Genomic DNA, 17,422 nt, shown 5'->3' with positions numbered 1-17,422 from the left:
CCGTGCTCCCGCTAACGTGGAAAGCTTACATTAAATACCTTCTGGCCAAATTTGATTAAGCAATTACTTTTATGCGCGCTGAGCCCTAAAGAAACCGATTTCTCCACATCGCAGCTGTCTAATGAACACGTTTTGACCACGTTCGGAGAGAAATTTATTGCCACCAGCACTCGATGTTCAAGCCGTAGTGAAGAAATGCGTACGCAGTGCTAGGCGTTTCTTGACCAGGGTGGGCCTTACGTGACGCGCGTATGCTGACAGCGCTAACAAGGCTTCTCTTAAACATTCGCGTGCGCCTGCGTGCCTCCGCAGAACGTCGATGGCATACATAACTTCGGTGGCCTTCGGTTTCACTGACACTTCCTCAGGCTCTTGTTCGGAACACTTTTCTTTCCCTTGGAGTGCTCATGCTGCTTATAAGACTCATCTAATGATGGACAAACAAAATATTAATGTGGTTATCAGCAAGCAAAACCTAGAGCAGCAAGCACCGTGAGCAAGGACGCGTAGAAAAAAACACTTGAAGTAGGCTACGGCAGCCTAAGCATAGAGGGCGCTGGCGTAGGCAACGATGGAGATGTCAAAATGATGGCCGCACTATTAAACCGTCCATGACCGCTAACGGTTTTTACGGTTTTTAAGCAGCTTCTTTCATCGCTTTTAATTGTTGTCAACCACATAATTCACCACTCTTCTTTCATTTTAGCCTTTTAAGAGTTAATGTGAGTACTGAATGTTTTCAATGCAGGATCTGAGAGGCAAAATAAAACGTGCCTCGACCTGAATTTAGTTCTTCCTTTCTCGCCATGACTTCTTTAAATCGAAAGCGGCGCACGAAATTACTTTGTAAAATCAAGATAAAAATACATGGATTCAGCAAAATTTTTATAGAAAACTTGAAAAAATTTGTTATATCGCGAATTTCGTTAAATCGGGGTTCATTATATCGAGGTTCAACTGTAGTCCTTGTGCGGGCACAGGTGTAGTTTTTGGCTTCCTTCAAAATGGGAAAACGTTTCCTAAAGAGGTCTCCAGCTCGATCAGCAGCCGTGAAGGGAACATTGTGTTCAACAAAGGATGCAGTAAAAAAGCACTCTGCTCGAGTTGTAGTATCCAGATCCGCCCTGTGTACGTACCCTCCAAATTTCCCATTAGAGGCCACTAGTTTCACAGTCTTTGCTTTTCGTCATATTAGGATGAAGCACAATGACCCAACGACCAGCGTGCACAATGTTCGCAAACTACATGCTGTTAACCTTTACACGGCCTCTTCATACAAAGAAAATCAGTCCAATAGCAGGCTCAGTGGATAAGGCATTGTGCTGCTGAGCACGAGGACGCGGATTCAATTCCCGGCAACAGAGGCTGCTTTTCTGATGAAGGCGAAAAGCAGAAACGCCCGCGTGTAGATTTAGGCGCAGGTTAAAGATCCTCAGGTGGTCGAAATTAATCCGGAGCCTTCCACTACAGCGTGCTTTATCACCTGCATTGCGTCGGCGTGTTAAACAATCAATCAATCGATCAATCAATCAATCAATCAGTCCAATAGCTGCGGACGAATACTTGCAAGTATTTCTTCAACATCTCGTTCCCAGCATGCACTGGATCATGTGTTAAGCTCCGCCAAAAAAAAACGTACACAACGCAGCACATTAAGAAACAAAGAAAAGCAAGTTGATTTCCACTAAGTTTATGGTTTTCGGCTTTGGCTCAAGATACAAGCCAATACAGTGCTGCCAACATGGTTTTGCAAAATGGCAGGATGCAGCCAGATTGGATTGTGCGGGCCAACGTTCATTTTGTGATGTTATCGGCATGAATAGTAAACTATAGTTCTTACTACGATACTGGTAAAAATGCGCTGCAAATCAGGCACTTTAAAATAAAATCGTAAAACTTGGCACGTAGGATGTTAACAGGCTGTTTAAATTTTTATTTGCACTTGAGCACACTCTACTAGCTATGTTCATTTTTACAATAGATGAATGTGTGAGCATAAACTGACTGAACTGCATTAAAAGAGGGGGAAAATGCATGCCAATACATCTTCTGAAGGTGGTTGAAAAGCAAAGCTGTGAAAACGATACCCACCCATGCGACGTTACGTGAATTCACACACATGGCTCTACAAAGAGCGCTGCAAGAGGTCGCGTGATGCTATCACGTGGCATTCAGCGAGAACACGGGGGCAAACCCGCAGCTGTGCTCAGTGAATACAGTAAAACCTCGTTATAACGAAACGGTATATAACGAACTAATGGATATAACGAAGCAATCGTAATTCCCCTAGAAATTCCCATAGATGCCCATGTATTTAAAACCTCGTTTTAACGAAGCTAAAATGTCCTTGCAATGGGTATAACGAACCATTTTTTCCCCAAAACGAGCACTTACTGACCGCTCTGCGACCGACAGGTCAATGTCTTATAGCGCGCGACGGTTAACGTCTCATTACGGACGAGGTAATTGAAAACTCCCGCTCGCAGGGCCGCTGCCAACTCCCGCGCGCTAAAATGGCAACAAGCCGCCTGGCAACCCGCGCGAACTGGCGCGTCTGCCAGCCTCCCCCTCCGTGCTGAACTCATGGACCCGCCCGCTCTTCCACGTCCGGGCATTTTTGGGGCGCTGCGCCGACCGCGGTTTTTGGCGTTGCCTGCGATCATTCGAGACTCGAGTGTCAGCTTTGCAATCTGATCGGCCGTGCGAGCAGAAAGAAGATGGACGACGGCAACGGCAAACGGAAGCGGAAAACAATCTCAATCGAGCAGAAGGCGGCCATGCTTAAAGCCGTCGAGTCGGGCGCAAAGAAAAAAAAAGTGGCCGAAGATTTCGGCATAGCGTTGAGCACGCTGTCCACGATTTTGAGCAGCAAGGACGTTGTCGCCGGTGCTGTCACACGTGGCGTCAAGGGCGACAGGAAGAAGCTCCGAGCCCCAGCCTTCGAAGCGGTAGAGAAGGCCGTGTTTAAATGATTTTTGGAAGCGAGAGCAAGCAGAATTCCTGTGAGTGGGGCACTTTTGCAGAGGAAGGGGAGAGACTTTGCATGCATCATGGGACACAACGATTTTGTCGCAAGTGCCGGCTGGCTGCAGCGTTTCAAGGAGCGCCACGACATCGTCGGTAGAACCGTCAGCGGTGAAGCTCAACCTGTCGACCGTGAAGCTGCTGTGGCGTGGGTGGAGAAAAACGTTGGACAGCTACTTGAAAAGTACAGCCCGAAAGATCTATTCAACGCAGATGAGACCGCCATTTTTTACCAAATGTTGCCGCAAAAAATCTTGGCTCTAAAGGGTGAACGCTGCCAGGGGGGTAAGCAGAGCAAGGTCCGCGTGACCGTGTTGCTCTGCGCAAACATGGACGGCTCGGAAAAGTTGCCAGCCCTCGTGATCGGCAAAAGTGCGTTGCCAAGACGCTTCAAAGGGAAAAGGAAGCTGCAAGTTAGTTATGTTTCCAACCGGAAAGCATGGATGACTAGGGACATTTTCGCACAGTGGCTGCGGGAATGGGACGAGCGGCTCGGCAAGCAGAACCGAAAGGTATGCCTCGTCCTGGACAACTGCGCGGCCCACCACACTGCCACTGCGCTGCGGAACATCGAGTTATGTTTCCTGCCCCCAAACTGCACGGCTGTTGTGCAACCCCTGGACCAAGGGGTTATAGTGAGCTTCAAGTCGGGCTACCGCAAGCGTGTGATTGACAGAATTCTCGTGAACATGCGCATGGAGCGCGGGACGACGATCGACCTGTACATGGCGATCGACATGCTGCAGGGTGCCTGGATGGATGTTTCGGCAAGCACGATAGCCAATTGCTTCCGGCACGCCTCATTTCGCATAAGGAGTGGTGACAGCGACGATCTAGATGCTGCCGTCAATGAGGGTGCCGCAGACAACCAATCCCTGGCGTCGTGGGACGCTCTTCTTCACGCCGGTGTCATCCCCGACTGCGACACCTTCTACACGTACGTCAGTGCCGATGCTGACGCAGTAACGACGGAGGAGCTAACAGAGGAGGAAATTGTACGTGAGGTGACCGGGGTGCCTGATGAAGACTGCGACGACAGCCCGGAGCCTAATGTCGGCGAGTCCGACGTACCGACGTCCGTTCAAGCGCTGGATGCGGCAGAGCTGCTGCGCCGCTTCTTTAGCGCGCATGATGACGGCGAGGACGGCATCGAAATAGCTGATGATGATGATGGATTGATTTTATTGGCGCAAGGCCGACATGGGCAAAGAGCGCCAAACACAAAGTGATTTGATGAGGAGAGAACAAGCAATAAAATCAGTTAAAAGCTATGAGCATGGCTGGTGTAAAGGGCCAGGGTGAAGAACAAGAGTGGTTAAAAATTAAATAAGGTGGCTGGTGTATAGGACCAGGGGTAAAACTATGGGTGATAAGAGATGAGTTCTAAGAAATGAACTTCAGATAGGAACCTTAAGGTTCGCTGAACAGAGAACATGGCTTCATCTCCTAAGAAGTATGACGGGTGTGGTGGAATATGTCGTGTGTGTTGTTGTGGGAAGTGTTTTCGTCGTGTAATGTCGAGTGCCTTACATTGTATGAGGATGTGGATCACGGATAGGGCCTCTCCGCACTTGCTGCACAGAGGTCTTGGAGACCCCGTGAGAAGGTGCGAGTGCGTTGCATGAGTGTGCCCTATCCGTAATCTAGCCAAGGCGACTTCAGTGTATCTATTACGTGTGTCGGTGGTGCATGGTCCCAAGTGTGGTTTTATTACGTGTAACTTGTTGTCTGTTTGTTCACTCCAGTGCGTTTGCCATGTTTTGCGAAGTTGTTGTCTGATGTGTGGTTTCACGTCGGTGTAGGGTAATGTGGTTATGTCTACTGTATTCGAGAGTGTAGCAGCAGCAGCCATTCGGTCCGCTGCTTCGTTCCCGGCTATACCACTGTGGCCAGGGACCCAGCAAAGAACCAGTTCAAACTTGCGTACATACACCGACATAATACCCTTGACTATTAGATTTACAACGTGATTTTTCGAAGACTTTGTTGACGACAACGCCCGCACGACACTGAGGGAGTCTATATATATAATGGATTGTGGGATGTGACTTTGAAGTATATGATTTACAACAAGAAGTACACCGTAAGTCTCTGCCGTAAATATACTAGTATGACTATTCAGAGTTTTGGTGACACTAAGGCCGGGCCCATGCGCCGCGCAGGACACAGAGGTGGAAGTCTTAGAGGCATCCGTATAAAATTCAGAGCACTCATACTTCTGCTGCAAATATAAGAAATGCTGCAGAATTGCACATGTGGGAGCTCGCTTTTTATCTAGATGTGTAAAAGATGTGTCGCATGATACAGGGCGGAGATGCCATGGTGCTATAAAATCCGTCAGAGAACTTTGGATTGTATCTAAAAAGGAGACAGCAAGCTCTGACGCCTCCTCTCTAACTCTGTAAGAGAAGGGCGCAGAGATCGATGGTCGATTTAAAAGGAGTTCAGTCATGGACGTATCATGAAAAACTGATTTAAAAGGATGGTGAGGCATGGATGAAATTTTAAAAGCATAAAGGAGATCTGTGTAAGCTCGCTGACGTTGTAGGTTCCATTTGTTGCACTCCACATAGAGGCTTTCGACCGGGCTAGTGCGGAAGGCGCCACACGCCAGGCGGAGCCCGAGATGGAGCACTGGGTCCAGCATTTTGAGAGATGTTTTACTTGCTGACCCATAAACAACGCTACCATAGTCCAATCGTGAACCTATCAAGCTGGTAAAAACACGTAAGAGAAGTTGTTTGTCGGCACCAAAAGAGATGTGCGACAGAACCTTCAGGATATTCATTGTTTTTAAGCATTTATGTTTTAGTTGTTTTATGTGTGGGATGAATGTCAGCTTTTCGTCAAAGATAATACCCAAGAACTTGTGCTCCTTTTTTACAGGAATAGAGACACCGTGGAGTTGAATGTCTGGATCCGGCCGGATACCACGTCTCTTGGAAAACAAAATACAAGTGCACTTCCCGGGATTAAATTTAAAACCATTGCCATCTGCCCAGCCAGCTAGCTTGTTAACACCAAGCTGGACCTGGCGCTCACAGACAGACAGGTTACAGGATTTAAAGGAGAGTTGAATGTCGTCTACATAGACTGAACAGGAAATCGACGGTGGCAGCGCCTTCCTAAGGGAATTCATTTTCACAATAAAAAGGGTGCAACTTAAAACTCCACCTTGTGGCACTCCATTTTCCTGCACATGAACCCTAGACAGTGCAGTTCCAACTCGCACACGAAAGGTTCTTTGAGACAAGTAGCTGGCAAGTGTGTTTATCATGTTACCTGACATGCCGAAGGACTTGAGGTCGCTTAGGATGCCATACCGCCACGCGGTATCGTACGCTTTTTCCAGATCAAAGAATACCGTCATACAATATTGTTTGTGGAGGAAAGCATCCTTTATATAGGACTCGAGCGCGACGAGTTGGTCGTTCGTGGACCGCCCCGCCCTGAAGCCTGCCTGGCAGCCCTCGAGAAGACCATTGTACTCAAGAAAGTACACGAGTCTCCTATTTATCATCTTCTCGAGGAGCTTGCACAGGCAGCTTGTGAGGGCGATGGGCCGATAGCTAGCAGGAGAGGAAGGGTCCTTTCCTTCCTTCAGGAAAGCCACTACTATGGCCTCCCTCCAAAAGCGAGGAATGTGCCCCGAAAGCCATATGTTGTTGTATAGATGTAGGAGTGTTTCAAGAGTGTCTGGGTGTAGGTGTTGTATCATGGTGTATGTGATTTTGTCTGCACCTGGAGCTGAAGGCTTACATGTGCTCAGAGCAACCTTCAGCTCATGAATAGAAAAAGGAGAATTGTAAGAAGTGTGCGACTTGTTGTTATCACGCAGGGACTTCTTTTCTACAGATGTCTTGTGTTTCATGAAAGTGTTTGTGTATTGTGCTGAACTGGACACGTGTTCGAAGTGTTGTGCAAGTGTGTTAGCCTGGTCTTCCAGTGTGTCCCCTGTTGTACTAACCAGGGGCAGGCTGTGTGTCTGTTGTCCTTTTAGTTTTCGTATTCGTGTCCAGACTTTGTGTGTGTCAGTGTATGAGTTGATGGAAGTGAGGAAGTTGCGCCAACTCTCCCTTTTTGCCTCACGACGCACTCGCTTCCCCAAAGCCTTTGCCCGTTTAAAAGAAATTAGGTTATCTGACGTGGGGTACCGGCGAAGGACACCCCACGCCTTGTTCTGGGCCTCTCGCGCCCGCCTGCAGTCCTCGTTCCACCAGGGCCTCCTTGGGTTGCGGGACGCACTGGAGGCCTGGGGCATGGACTTTTCGGCGGCGTCGACTATGTGCGCTGTGACGAGTTGGGCTGCTTCCTCCACGTGTAGGTGTTTTATGGTTGTGTGGTGTAGTTTAGATGTTTCTGTGAATGTACTCCAGTTTGCTTTTGATTCATTAAACCTGTTATGGGCAGATGGACTGCATGGGCCTTTACCTCTGTATGTTAGGGATGTGGGGAAGTGGTCACTACCATATGGGTCCGTGCCCACGCCCCACTCAAGACATGGAAAGAGAATTGCAGAACCAATAGCCAAGTCGAGATGTGAGTACGTATTATGTCCTAAGTTATGGTAGGTAGGCTGTTTTTTGTTGAAAAGGCATGCTCCTGAAGATGTAAGAAATTTCTCTATCAGGCGACCTCGGGCATCCGTTCTGGAGGAGCCCCAAAGAGAGTTGTGCGCATTAAGGTCGCCTGTTAGGATGTATGGTTCGGGCAGCTGGTCGACCAGCGCCTCGAAATCAGAGCTCGAAAGTGCATGATCAGGAGGAATGTAAATGGAGCACACCGTTACCAACCTATTAAATATTATTGTTCGAATTGCTACAGCCTCGAGGACAGTGTTCAGAGTGACAGGGTGGCAGGCTAAGGATTTCCGGGCGACAATTGCCACACCTCCTGAAGAGTGTGTGCAGCCAACCCTGTCCTTTCTGAATACCATGTACCTATTTAAGAAATTTGTCTGTTTGGAATTGAGGTGAGTCTCTTGGAGACACATGAGACTTGGCTGATTGGCATGCAGGATATCATACACATCATCAAGATTTTTAAGGAGGCCTCTGCAGTTCCATTGAATGATGTTTTCTGTTCCCATTATTTAGGTTTAAGAATGAATGGAGTGTGGGTATGTGTTCATGTGTCGTCTTTCGGGGCTGTTACTCTGGGGTTAGGCTTTTTAGGCCTGTCTGTACGCTTCGAAGTCGGTGGCCGCTCCTTGCGCTGCGTTGCAGGCAGGAACGGCCCGACATCCATCTCGTCGTCGGATGTCCGAGGGGTGCCCGACGGACCAGGCCCCCCGGACTTGGGCCCCCCTCGGGAGCCCTTCGTTTGAGCCGCCACCGCCGAAGGCGTCCGGGGCACCAGAGGTGGCACGGGCGGTGCGGTGACGGTGGGAGCCGGTGCGGGGCCCGTGGTGTCCATCACCTCGGTACCCTCCAACGGACTGGAGGACGGGGAGACAGAGGCGGGAGCGGCACCGGTCCCGACAGAAGTGGTTTGCATCACAACCGCTGCTGCCTCAGCAAGCGGCGTGGTGCCGGGTTGGGCTGCGTGGGGCAACCCAGCGGGGGGCGGGGGCGGGACCAGGTCAGACTCGCTGAACTGGGTCCCTGTGGAAACCAGACGCCGCTCCGCCCCCCGGCGAGCCGCGTCTGCGTACCTCCCCAGAGGGAAAGAGGCGAACCTCTTTCGCGCCTCTGGGAAGGTGATGTTCTCCGTGACCTTGATGTTAATTATCTTTTTTTCCATTTGGAATTTTTCACACTTGCGGGAGTACGCTGCATGCGGCCCCCCGCAGTTTACACAAGTGAGAGTTTCGGATGGGCAGTTCTCGCTCGGATGATCGTGCGCCGCGCATTTTGCACACGTCGTTCGGCCACGGCAAGAGTTCGTACCGTGCCCGAACCTCTGGCACTTAAAACAGCGCCGCGGGTTCGGGATGTAGGGACGGATGGAGCAACGGATAAAACCTGCGTTTATGTATTGTGGAAGAACTGCGCGGTCGAAAGTCAAGATAATGTGTTTGGTCGGAATCTCCCTGTCGTCTCTGCGGATATTGATGCGTCTCACGGCAGTGACGCCCTGATCCTTCAAGCCGGCAAGGAGATCCGCATCCGTTTCGTTCAGGAGGTCTGTCTCGGATATCACACCCTGTGAGCTGTTGAGGATCCGATGGGGTGTGACCCGGATGTCGAGATCAGCCAGTCTAGTCTGAGCAAGAAGCTTTGCAGACTGCTGCTTGTCATTTATTTCAATTAGGAGTTCACCAGACTTTTGTTTCTTGCACTTATACGATTTTCCTACTATGGCTTCAAGATACTTGGCAATCAAGAAGACTGACTGAGATGCAAGGGGGTGGGTTGGATTGATGGATTCCATGACAAGAAATCGAGAAAAATTATCTGGTTCAGGAAATGTCAAAGATGGCAATGAAGGAAAAGATACTTCGGTGCGGCCCCTTTTCAGGGACCGATCACGTTTGGGGGGGGGGTTTAGAGAATGCCATACATCATAGTATAGAAGCAGGGGACGGGGGTTCTTTCTTCTCAAACCTTACCCTGATAGCCTGAGAGGTCCCGGAGCTCCCTGCCTGGTAAACAGACAGGGAGCCCATCCGCCGGAGCTTGACCTGGGCTCCGACGGCCACCGTTCGTGGTTTCTAACCCTCCACCTATAAACACATCGCCACGGTTGGATCCAGCTTATGTTTGGGGGCTCGGGGTCCGCGGTATCGCCAGTACCGTCACCAAGATTGCTCAAGGTGCCCCGTGCGGGGGGCATCGAAATAGCGGCTGCAGCTGAAAAAGCTATCATTCGTCTGAAGAAGACTCGGCAGCAATCCATCAAGGATTTCTTTTCTGCAAAGTGAGCCGACACGGCTGATGTGCTGTTTCGATCAGTGATGAGCCATTTCGCGCGAATAAAGTTGTGATTCTTGCTGTTCTTATTGTTTTTCGCTGGTTTTTCTCCACGCCACGATCGTCTTTCTCTCGTGGCGGCTGCTGTGAGGTTCGGTGGTGAGTACATCCTTTTCTCTTTGTTAATTAGCGGTATATTGTATATAACGAACTAAACTTTACAACGAAGTAATTACGACTCCCCTTTCAACTTCGTTATAACGAGGTTTTACTGTACACCGTCTGTCTCCTCCATTTCCACGTGAGCTCGTAGCTCAATTGGTAAGGCAACGGGCTCTCATTCAGTTTCTCTATTCGTTCAAAGTTCGATTCCTGGCTGTGCCAGCAGTTTCTTTTATTTGTTTGCGGGACTTTCCTGTTGATGCCAAAGGTCGCGACAGAACCCTTGGCAGGTAGACAAAGAAAGCTTTGCTTTAAAAGAAGTACTCATGCTTAAAGGGGCAATGAAGACAAAATGCAAGTTTGATTCATTCAAAGTATTGCCTCGTTAAAATCATGCTGACACCACTTTTACCATAAACTTCGCTCAAATAAGCTGTATAATGAGGAAAAAAGAGAATGGCCATGTGACCCACAAGCTCATTTCCCCAACAGAACCTATGATGTCATACCAGCCAGTTTTGCGATTGGCGGAGGCCGCAAAACAAACGCAAATTAGGCAGAACTTATAAGCTTGCCGAACAAGCTATTTGTGCTTAAATTTAGGGCACATTCTTTTTATACCAGTAATGGTGGGACAAACAGTGGAAGTTACGAAAGCACATGTAAACATAGAAGTACCGATGTGTACTGCTGCTGGTACAGCGCGCACTATTCTTCGTTTAGACACACAGCACTCCAAGGCTTTCGGGTTGTCTCAGACGACACTAACCGATTGGCGCAAGCAATGGTGTCTCACGTGACCATATTTGTCGAGTGAGTAGCATGCTTCACGAAACCATTATTTTCTCCATGAACAAAAACAACCCAGGCTTAAATACGGTCAAAAAAACCAAACGTAGGAAACGACTTGCCATGAGGTGGTGGCACCATCTACGTTGACTAACAGTAAGCAAGTCTCCGCTCCACACCAAACACACGTTTTTGCACAAGAATCAAAATTTTAGCTTAAATTCATTCATTTCGCAGTGAATGAAACATTGCATCCGGACAAGCGCTGCGGGCACTATAGAACACAAAATCCTTCGAATAAAACAAACTTGTATTTTGTCTTCATGACCCCTTCAAGGAAAAGGGCACATTAGGCTTATGGCATCAGTTGTGGAAGCTGAGAGGCTTAGCCTGCATGCCTTAACAACGACCGAAACATACGAGGACTTGCGAGTGTCCGCCAGACATCAGATATCCTTTGCACTCAGCACAATGAACGCCTGTTTTAGGCCTGGACGCCCTACAGTGTATATGTTCTAAACATTAGCCCTGGATGCATGGAACTGACGAGAGAGGGTCAAGTTGACTGGCGGGTTCAGCTTAACTCAACCCCTCCTGCATTTATATGATCTCCATCCAATGAATTCAGGCAAGGGGACCGCAGGTGAAACGGATTTGCCCCGACGGCTTTTCGACTCACCCCGTCTAATTACAGATGGATGGGTCGAGTGAATGAACACGCTTTTCTCGACTCAACTCTTGCTCATTATGTCCATGTATACAATGCTATTGCAAGCATTGCAACTTACTGTCTGTTGCCAGAACATGGGCGGCAGGAGCAGGTGTGAGGACCAGCTTCCACTGCAATGTCAGCACCATCTCCCAAAGCAGGCACTTTCTCCGAGGCACCAGCTTGAGTTTTGTCCGTATCCCAAGCTGAAAAGAAACACAATGGCCAGAGCAGCTCAACACCATGATTGACGTGCAGTCCTCACACTGACTTAACTAAAACTCCTATATCACTTAAAACAGTAGTCTATTTCAGTGCAACCAGATGGTTGTTCATACTTCAACCTGACATTTCCCGCAAATGAGAACTGGGCAGTTCTCTCAGCTAATGCAAATCACATATTACGTCTCTTCCAGTTTCTGTGTGATGAAGCCTCAGCGTCTCTGCAGACATCATTTTTGCTATCGCTATAAGGGAGAGCCCAATTCTACGAGTATGCAAAAACTTTATTAAACAGTTTCCCTCACCAAAACTTTAAGGAAGTTTACCGAGACACGAATATTTCATGAAATCTCTTGTACAACTGGTGATGTGTTCCTATGTGTGACGGCAGCACATTTTCACTGTTGCTGCTTAAAATCACAGACTGAACCGAGACACCGTGGTCAAATCAGTATGTTGATGAGAATGTATTTAACTCTTTTGTGACAATGCCTATTCAAAATCATTCAATTTGCCTAGTACCTTGGGGGCCCCTTTTCATAGCATTCCAAGCATTGCTGGAACAAGTAAAGCTATTTGAAGTGAGCTAAGAAAATGCCCTTTGAAAGTCAGTTTTCTTTTCATTTTTGACACAAAAACGTGATTTTTGACAAGCGTTTGCATATCCTGAGTGTGGAAAAGGGGCGTCGTCATTGCACGTCACTGCTACCAAAGTGCCCCTAAGTGCCACTTGTAATTACTCTTCATCAGCATTTGGTTCTTGTTATGAGGGCACGAATGGCGAATCGGAAAATGATTTTTTCTCTGTGAGGTTTGCACTGACAGTAATAATCCCTGAAATCGTCTGTAACTGTCAAGCAGTGCCTGCTTGCAAAGCTACTGTATGATTTTAGGCGGTTTTATTGCCTTTGAGGACATTGTTCTAAGTTGTGTTGCAGTTCTACTCACATCAGGACCATTCGTGAACAGTTTACAAGTTTTGGTTTCGTTCCTGCATCACGGAATTCATGTGGCGCTACTACGCAGTTACCGAACTTCAAGCCTACCTGCCATGGCGCCTTAAGCTTCCGCAACTGATCCAGAAATAAAGCATGCCCGTCATGATCTCATCCAATCCTAACCCGTTTCTGTGATAAAAACTTCCGATGCAATTCAAAAGATAAAACCCAGTCACCGGACATCTGTTCTGACAAGGAGAAAGCTTCAAACCGGCCTTACACAGCGCCAGCTGTTTGCCTGCCAGTTTCATTTCCATAGAAGGGTACCTCCGCAGGTCTAGTGTTGCTTATTAGTTGAACTGTCTATTCGGACGGAGTCTCCAATAAGTTTTGTACTGTTTTTTTCAAAAATGTTAGGTGGCACTGCAATGCAGGAGGTTCAAAGTGCTGATCTTTTTTTATCGCGCAACAGCTACTCGGCCAAAGTTTGCAGAACACGATCCTAGTGCTTTGCACTTCATTCCTGCAAGCATGGCTACAATAGCGAGCCAGAAGATGAGAATAAAGTGCAACTTTATGTTTTGAGAGATAACTGACAGTAAACATAAACAAGCATCAACCACGGAGTTCTGTTTTCAACTTCATGCATGTTTTTCCATGCATGCTGGTCCCAAATACTGTGCTGGCCATAAATGCAAAGTTAGTGATTGACAAGATGTTTTTACGTTACATTGGGGCAAATAGGTTCCGTTAATAATGTCAAACTGCCAGATTTCATCTAAGAAACCACCTGAAATTGCACATTTTGAAATGGAATTTGGGCTTCACCGCATGACATGGGCACCATGCGTGCTAACGTTTGTTTTACATCCGGCAAACTGTTCCGCGCCAGTCGACATTTTTCTAAGGCATGTTTTTGAAATGTTTCCTACAAAATGTATATTCTAATTTTTTTCCAGTTTCGGTGGTTTGTTATACAAAATCCTTTTTTTATCATTTTCTTCAACTTGACCAAAATTGTTATTTTGATATTTTGTTTCCCAACCATGGTGTATGAAAACAAAAAAAGTGGTGTTATTGGAAAGGCCATTATATTATTCGCATTTTGTGTTCCTGTAATTAGTGCCTAACCAATTTTGTTACCAGAAAAAAAATGTTTTCTGGGACCCCTCAAAATCGGTGAATTTTCTCGCAGTCCTGAGTAACTTGCGAACAAATTTTCATAATAGGTGAATCATCACAGGACTGCAAGGTAGCACATGATAACTGCATGCAAATCATCCTAAAATCCTAGTCATTATTTACCCCTTCCTCCCCCAACCCCACGAACCTCACATTCATTGAAAAGTGAGGGGCATGCTTTTCAAACCAAGCAAAAATTAGAGAAAGGTTAGCAGATATGCGTTTTATCTTTCATCAATCAAGGCTTCATCAGATATACATTAAGCTTTATCGCCGAGATGTTACTTCGGGTGCAAGAGTTGTACAACAGTGTTTCACTGTCTGTGAAATCCACTAATCAATGCGACAAAGAAGAAATATGGACCGCAAAACTGCAGCCTAAATAAACGCCTTCCAAAGAAAATGCCACTTCTTCAACACAACTGTATATAGGTGCTGACAATAGGAAGGGGCCATCAGCAGTTGAACTGTAATATCCATGTGGGTGCTGCACATCATGATACGAAAGCATAGTGATCCCTTGTTCTCCTGACATTCACTGAGGGGATCTATCTGATGAGTGCTATACCGTGTTTCATTCAAAGATATCCCCCAGCCGCTGTGTGGGCTGCGCTGTCATTTAAATCTGAAAAGTAGAGGCAAAGAGCATTCACAGAGGTAATCACTTCGCAGTGTGCATGTGCTTGCGGCCGCATAGTGCTTTTACAGATGAAGGGGCTGTAGAAATGAGTTCGGATAAAGCAAATAAGATTTTTGTGTAATCACATCTCACAGTGGACCTTTTTCCTGTAGCCATCTGCACATGCGCAGGCTCCTGGTGCGCCAATCTCAGGAGTCAGCTTGGGAATATAAACGAACGAGCAATCCTCAGCTTGATGCTCGAGGGTGGCTGTGCTTCCTAGAACTGCAGGCCTTTATTTCCTCCTTTTGGACAGGTCGTGCAAAGTTCGTACGTGCACACAAAAAGGCTTAGTAAGAAAGGAGCAAACTCATTTCAGGCCGACCATGTAGCAAGCTCATGGCTCCCACCGAGGGAGTAACAAAGATGCTAAGAGTAAAAAGGCACTTAACCCACTACAGATTAGTCTCGATAATATGCACCTACTGCTGTAGATCCATGTGAAAAATATGGGAATGATGGGTGGGTGCGGCAGGGACTAAGGACGAGAATGTTTTGTGCACGAGGTTTCCGAGCATGAGACTTTTGCAAGCATGCCTGACTGTCATTCCTTAGTTCGCCGTGTCGGCTGGTAGGATCGATACAGGAAAAAGGTCCCTTGTTTCAAAAGGCCGTGTGTTCGATGGGTCTCTTTAATCAAATGCTACTGTTATGTAACCTACTAATTCCGTATTTAGACATGGGCATTATTAGTTTTTTGAAACTTATAACACTAAGACTGCGTCCATTTTCCACCTGATATCCCTTGGATGTTGCAGTACAGTTAAAACCTGATCTACCAAAGTCACTGGGAACCGTGGTTTGCTTCACTAAATCGAAAACTTCGTAAAATCGAGGCTGTTATTTTACAAGCAGTTGATTCCAGAAATTCAACTAATTGATTGATTATAAAATGTAACGTGCCGACGCTACACAGGCGATGAGGCGTGCCGCAATGGAGGGCTCCAGATTAATTTTGACCACCTGGGGATCTTTAAAGTGCACTGAAATCTCAAACACATGGGTGTTTTCGCTTTTTGTCTCCATGAGAAAGACAGCCGTCGTCCATAAATTTGATGTCTGAAGGAAGGCTGCAGCTAGAATGACATCGTAATTGTGGCAGTCATGGCGCTCCTCTGTCCAAATTTAGCAATGCGCTAAGAAACCGCAGTAAAAATAAAAGCCAGCTGGGACTTACCCTAAAGTCATCGCACCCCAGAAGACGCCCAGAACACACCGCTTTTTGTTCAACTACTTCCCCACTGAGTGGAACGTTCTAGGCTCTCATATCATTGGACCACGTAAACAGGGCTTCCTCCCACTTCTTATTCAGGGTTGTCTGAGGTTCTTTTCCTTCGATGCAATTCCAGACAAAGTGGCGCCGATGACAGCATCCTTTTCCTCCAAGACCACAGAAAGAGTGTTGGCCGGAATGCCGTGATCTGCAGCTGCGGGACTGCTGAGTTTTCCTCGTGGGGCGTCGAAAAATTAAACTAAATGCCATGTTATTTTGTCTTCCATTGAACAATATAATCTTCTTGGCATTCTAATGAAGTACATTCGAAATTGCTCCTTTTTAAATACATCTGTTTTTTAAAATACTTCATTAAATTCGGAATGGTGCTGAATCCATTTCGTTAGTTTGAGCTAATAAAAGCGTTCTTCTAGGCACCTGCGGACAAATTTGAAGTAGTTCGTTAGATCACAAAATTTGTAAGATCAGGTTTCGTTAGATCAAGGTTTGACTGTATTTTGCTTATACAGTCCACGCCCTTTACAACGGACCCTCTGAATCTGGAAAAAAACATCCGCTGTAGCCGAAGTATGCAGTATCCGACCGGGAGGGGGGGGGGGGTATGAGCTTTTAAGTGGGAGCACCGGCACTTGCAAAAGGCCAAGTGCATGCGGTCAAGCGTGTAAAGACGCTTGATAAGGTGAGCAAATAAAGCAAGAATATAACTAGGCGCAACTATTAACCAGCTATAAAACTTCATTCGTGGCCATCTGAATTAGCTAGGCTCTTTTAAATCCCTCTATGACGAGGCAGGTTTTCCCGAAACCGTTCGTCGATCAAACCGGATCGCTGCCTGACGCTCCCCCGAGGCAGCTTCCACATTTTTAACGAATTTAGTCAGGTCATTGAAACAGCTGTAATGAAATAATCAGATGACGGCCAGCTGTGAAATCGAAAGTTAGACCAGTTGGCCTGCGCACGGTTACCGGCAGATTGCACGCAATGGATTGGAAACAACCCCCCTACTTGAGGCATTTCTTATCTTTTTCGCCGAACGGAACGGGAAAGATGCATGCGTGGAATAATAAAGACCGAACTTCCCTGAACCAGAGTTTTTTATTACATAAAAAAACTGACGAGGGCAGACTTGCCTCTGGGTGCACAACTTTGAGTATTCAATAGCCCTGTTTTCAATCTCACCGGAGTCGCGTTTCTTGGCAGTGGCCTTGTTTTTGACGGTAGAGCGGCCCGTCTGCTTAGACAGGCCTGTATGGCGATGTCGGCCTGTTTTTCCCCATGTTCGACAGTGTTAATTACGCTTAATTTATCCGACAGTGAAATCAGCTACCTTGCCGCTTATGCCGCTGGTCGCACAAAAAAAAAAAAGCCACTGGCACTGGCTTGGCTGCGCCAACGACCCGGCTGCCGGAAATGTTGCCAGACATAACAGTTTTCTTGCCAAAATAAACAAAAGAAAAGCATATTGCGTGCCGCCCCCACGTAAGTCCGCTATAAACATTCAGTTGAAACAAATTTCGCCTAAAATTTAGTCTGTTGTAGCCGACAGTCTGCTCTAGCCGGGTCCGTTATGAGCACAGTCGACTCCATTTAAAATGCAAGGGGACCAGACAAACCAATAGAAATAGTCTGTTG

General features: G+C 47.1%; 1 protein-coding gene across 2 annotated transcripts in view; it reads right to left on the bottom strand.

Annotated features, from left to right (window-relative positions):
* Nucleotides 1-17,422, bottom strand: part of LOC144158522 (uncharacterized) — a 38,169-nt gene that overhangs the window by 8,396 nt on the left and 12,351 nt on the right. For both annotated transcript variants that reach the window (XM_077689428.1, XM_077689429.1), the window contains exon 4: nucleotides 11,615-11,741. In XM_077689428.1, the coding sequence (XP_077545554.1) occupies nucleotides 11,615-11,741 (127 nt within the window). The remainder of the gene's footprint in view (nucleotides 1-11,614; nucleotides 11,742-17,422) is intronic.

The sequence above is a fragment of the Haemaphysalis longicornis genome, unplaced genomic scaffold (genome assembly GCF_048455015.1).
Source record: "Haemaphysalis longicornis isolate Haplotype H1 unplaced genomic scaffold, Haemaphysalis longicornis Haplotype H1 scaffold_10, whole genome shotgun sequence".
In the NCBI taxonomy this organism is placed as follows: Eukaryota; Metazoa; Arthropoda; class Arachnida; order Ixodida; family Ixodidae; genus Haemaphysalis; species Haemaphysalis longicornis.
The sequence above is the reverse complement of the archived record's forward strand: the minus strand, read 5'-3'. Positions and strand labels throughout refer to the sequence as shown.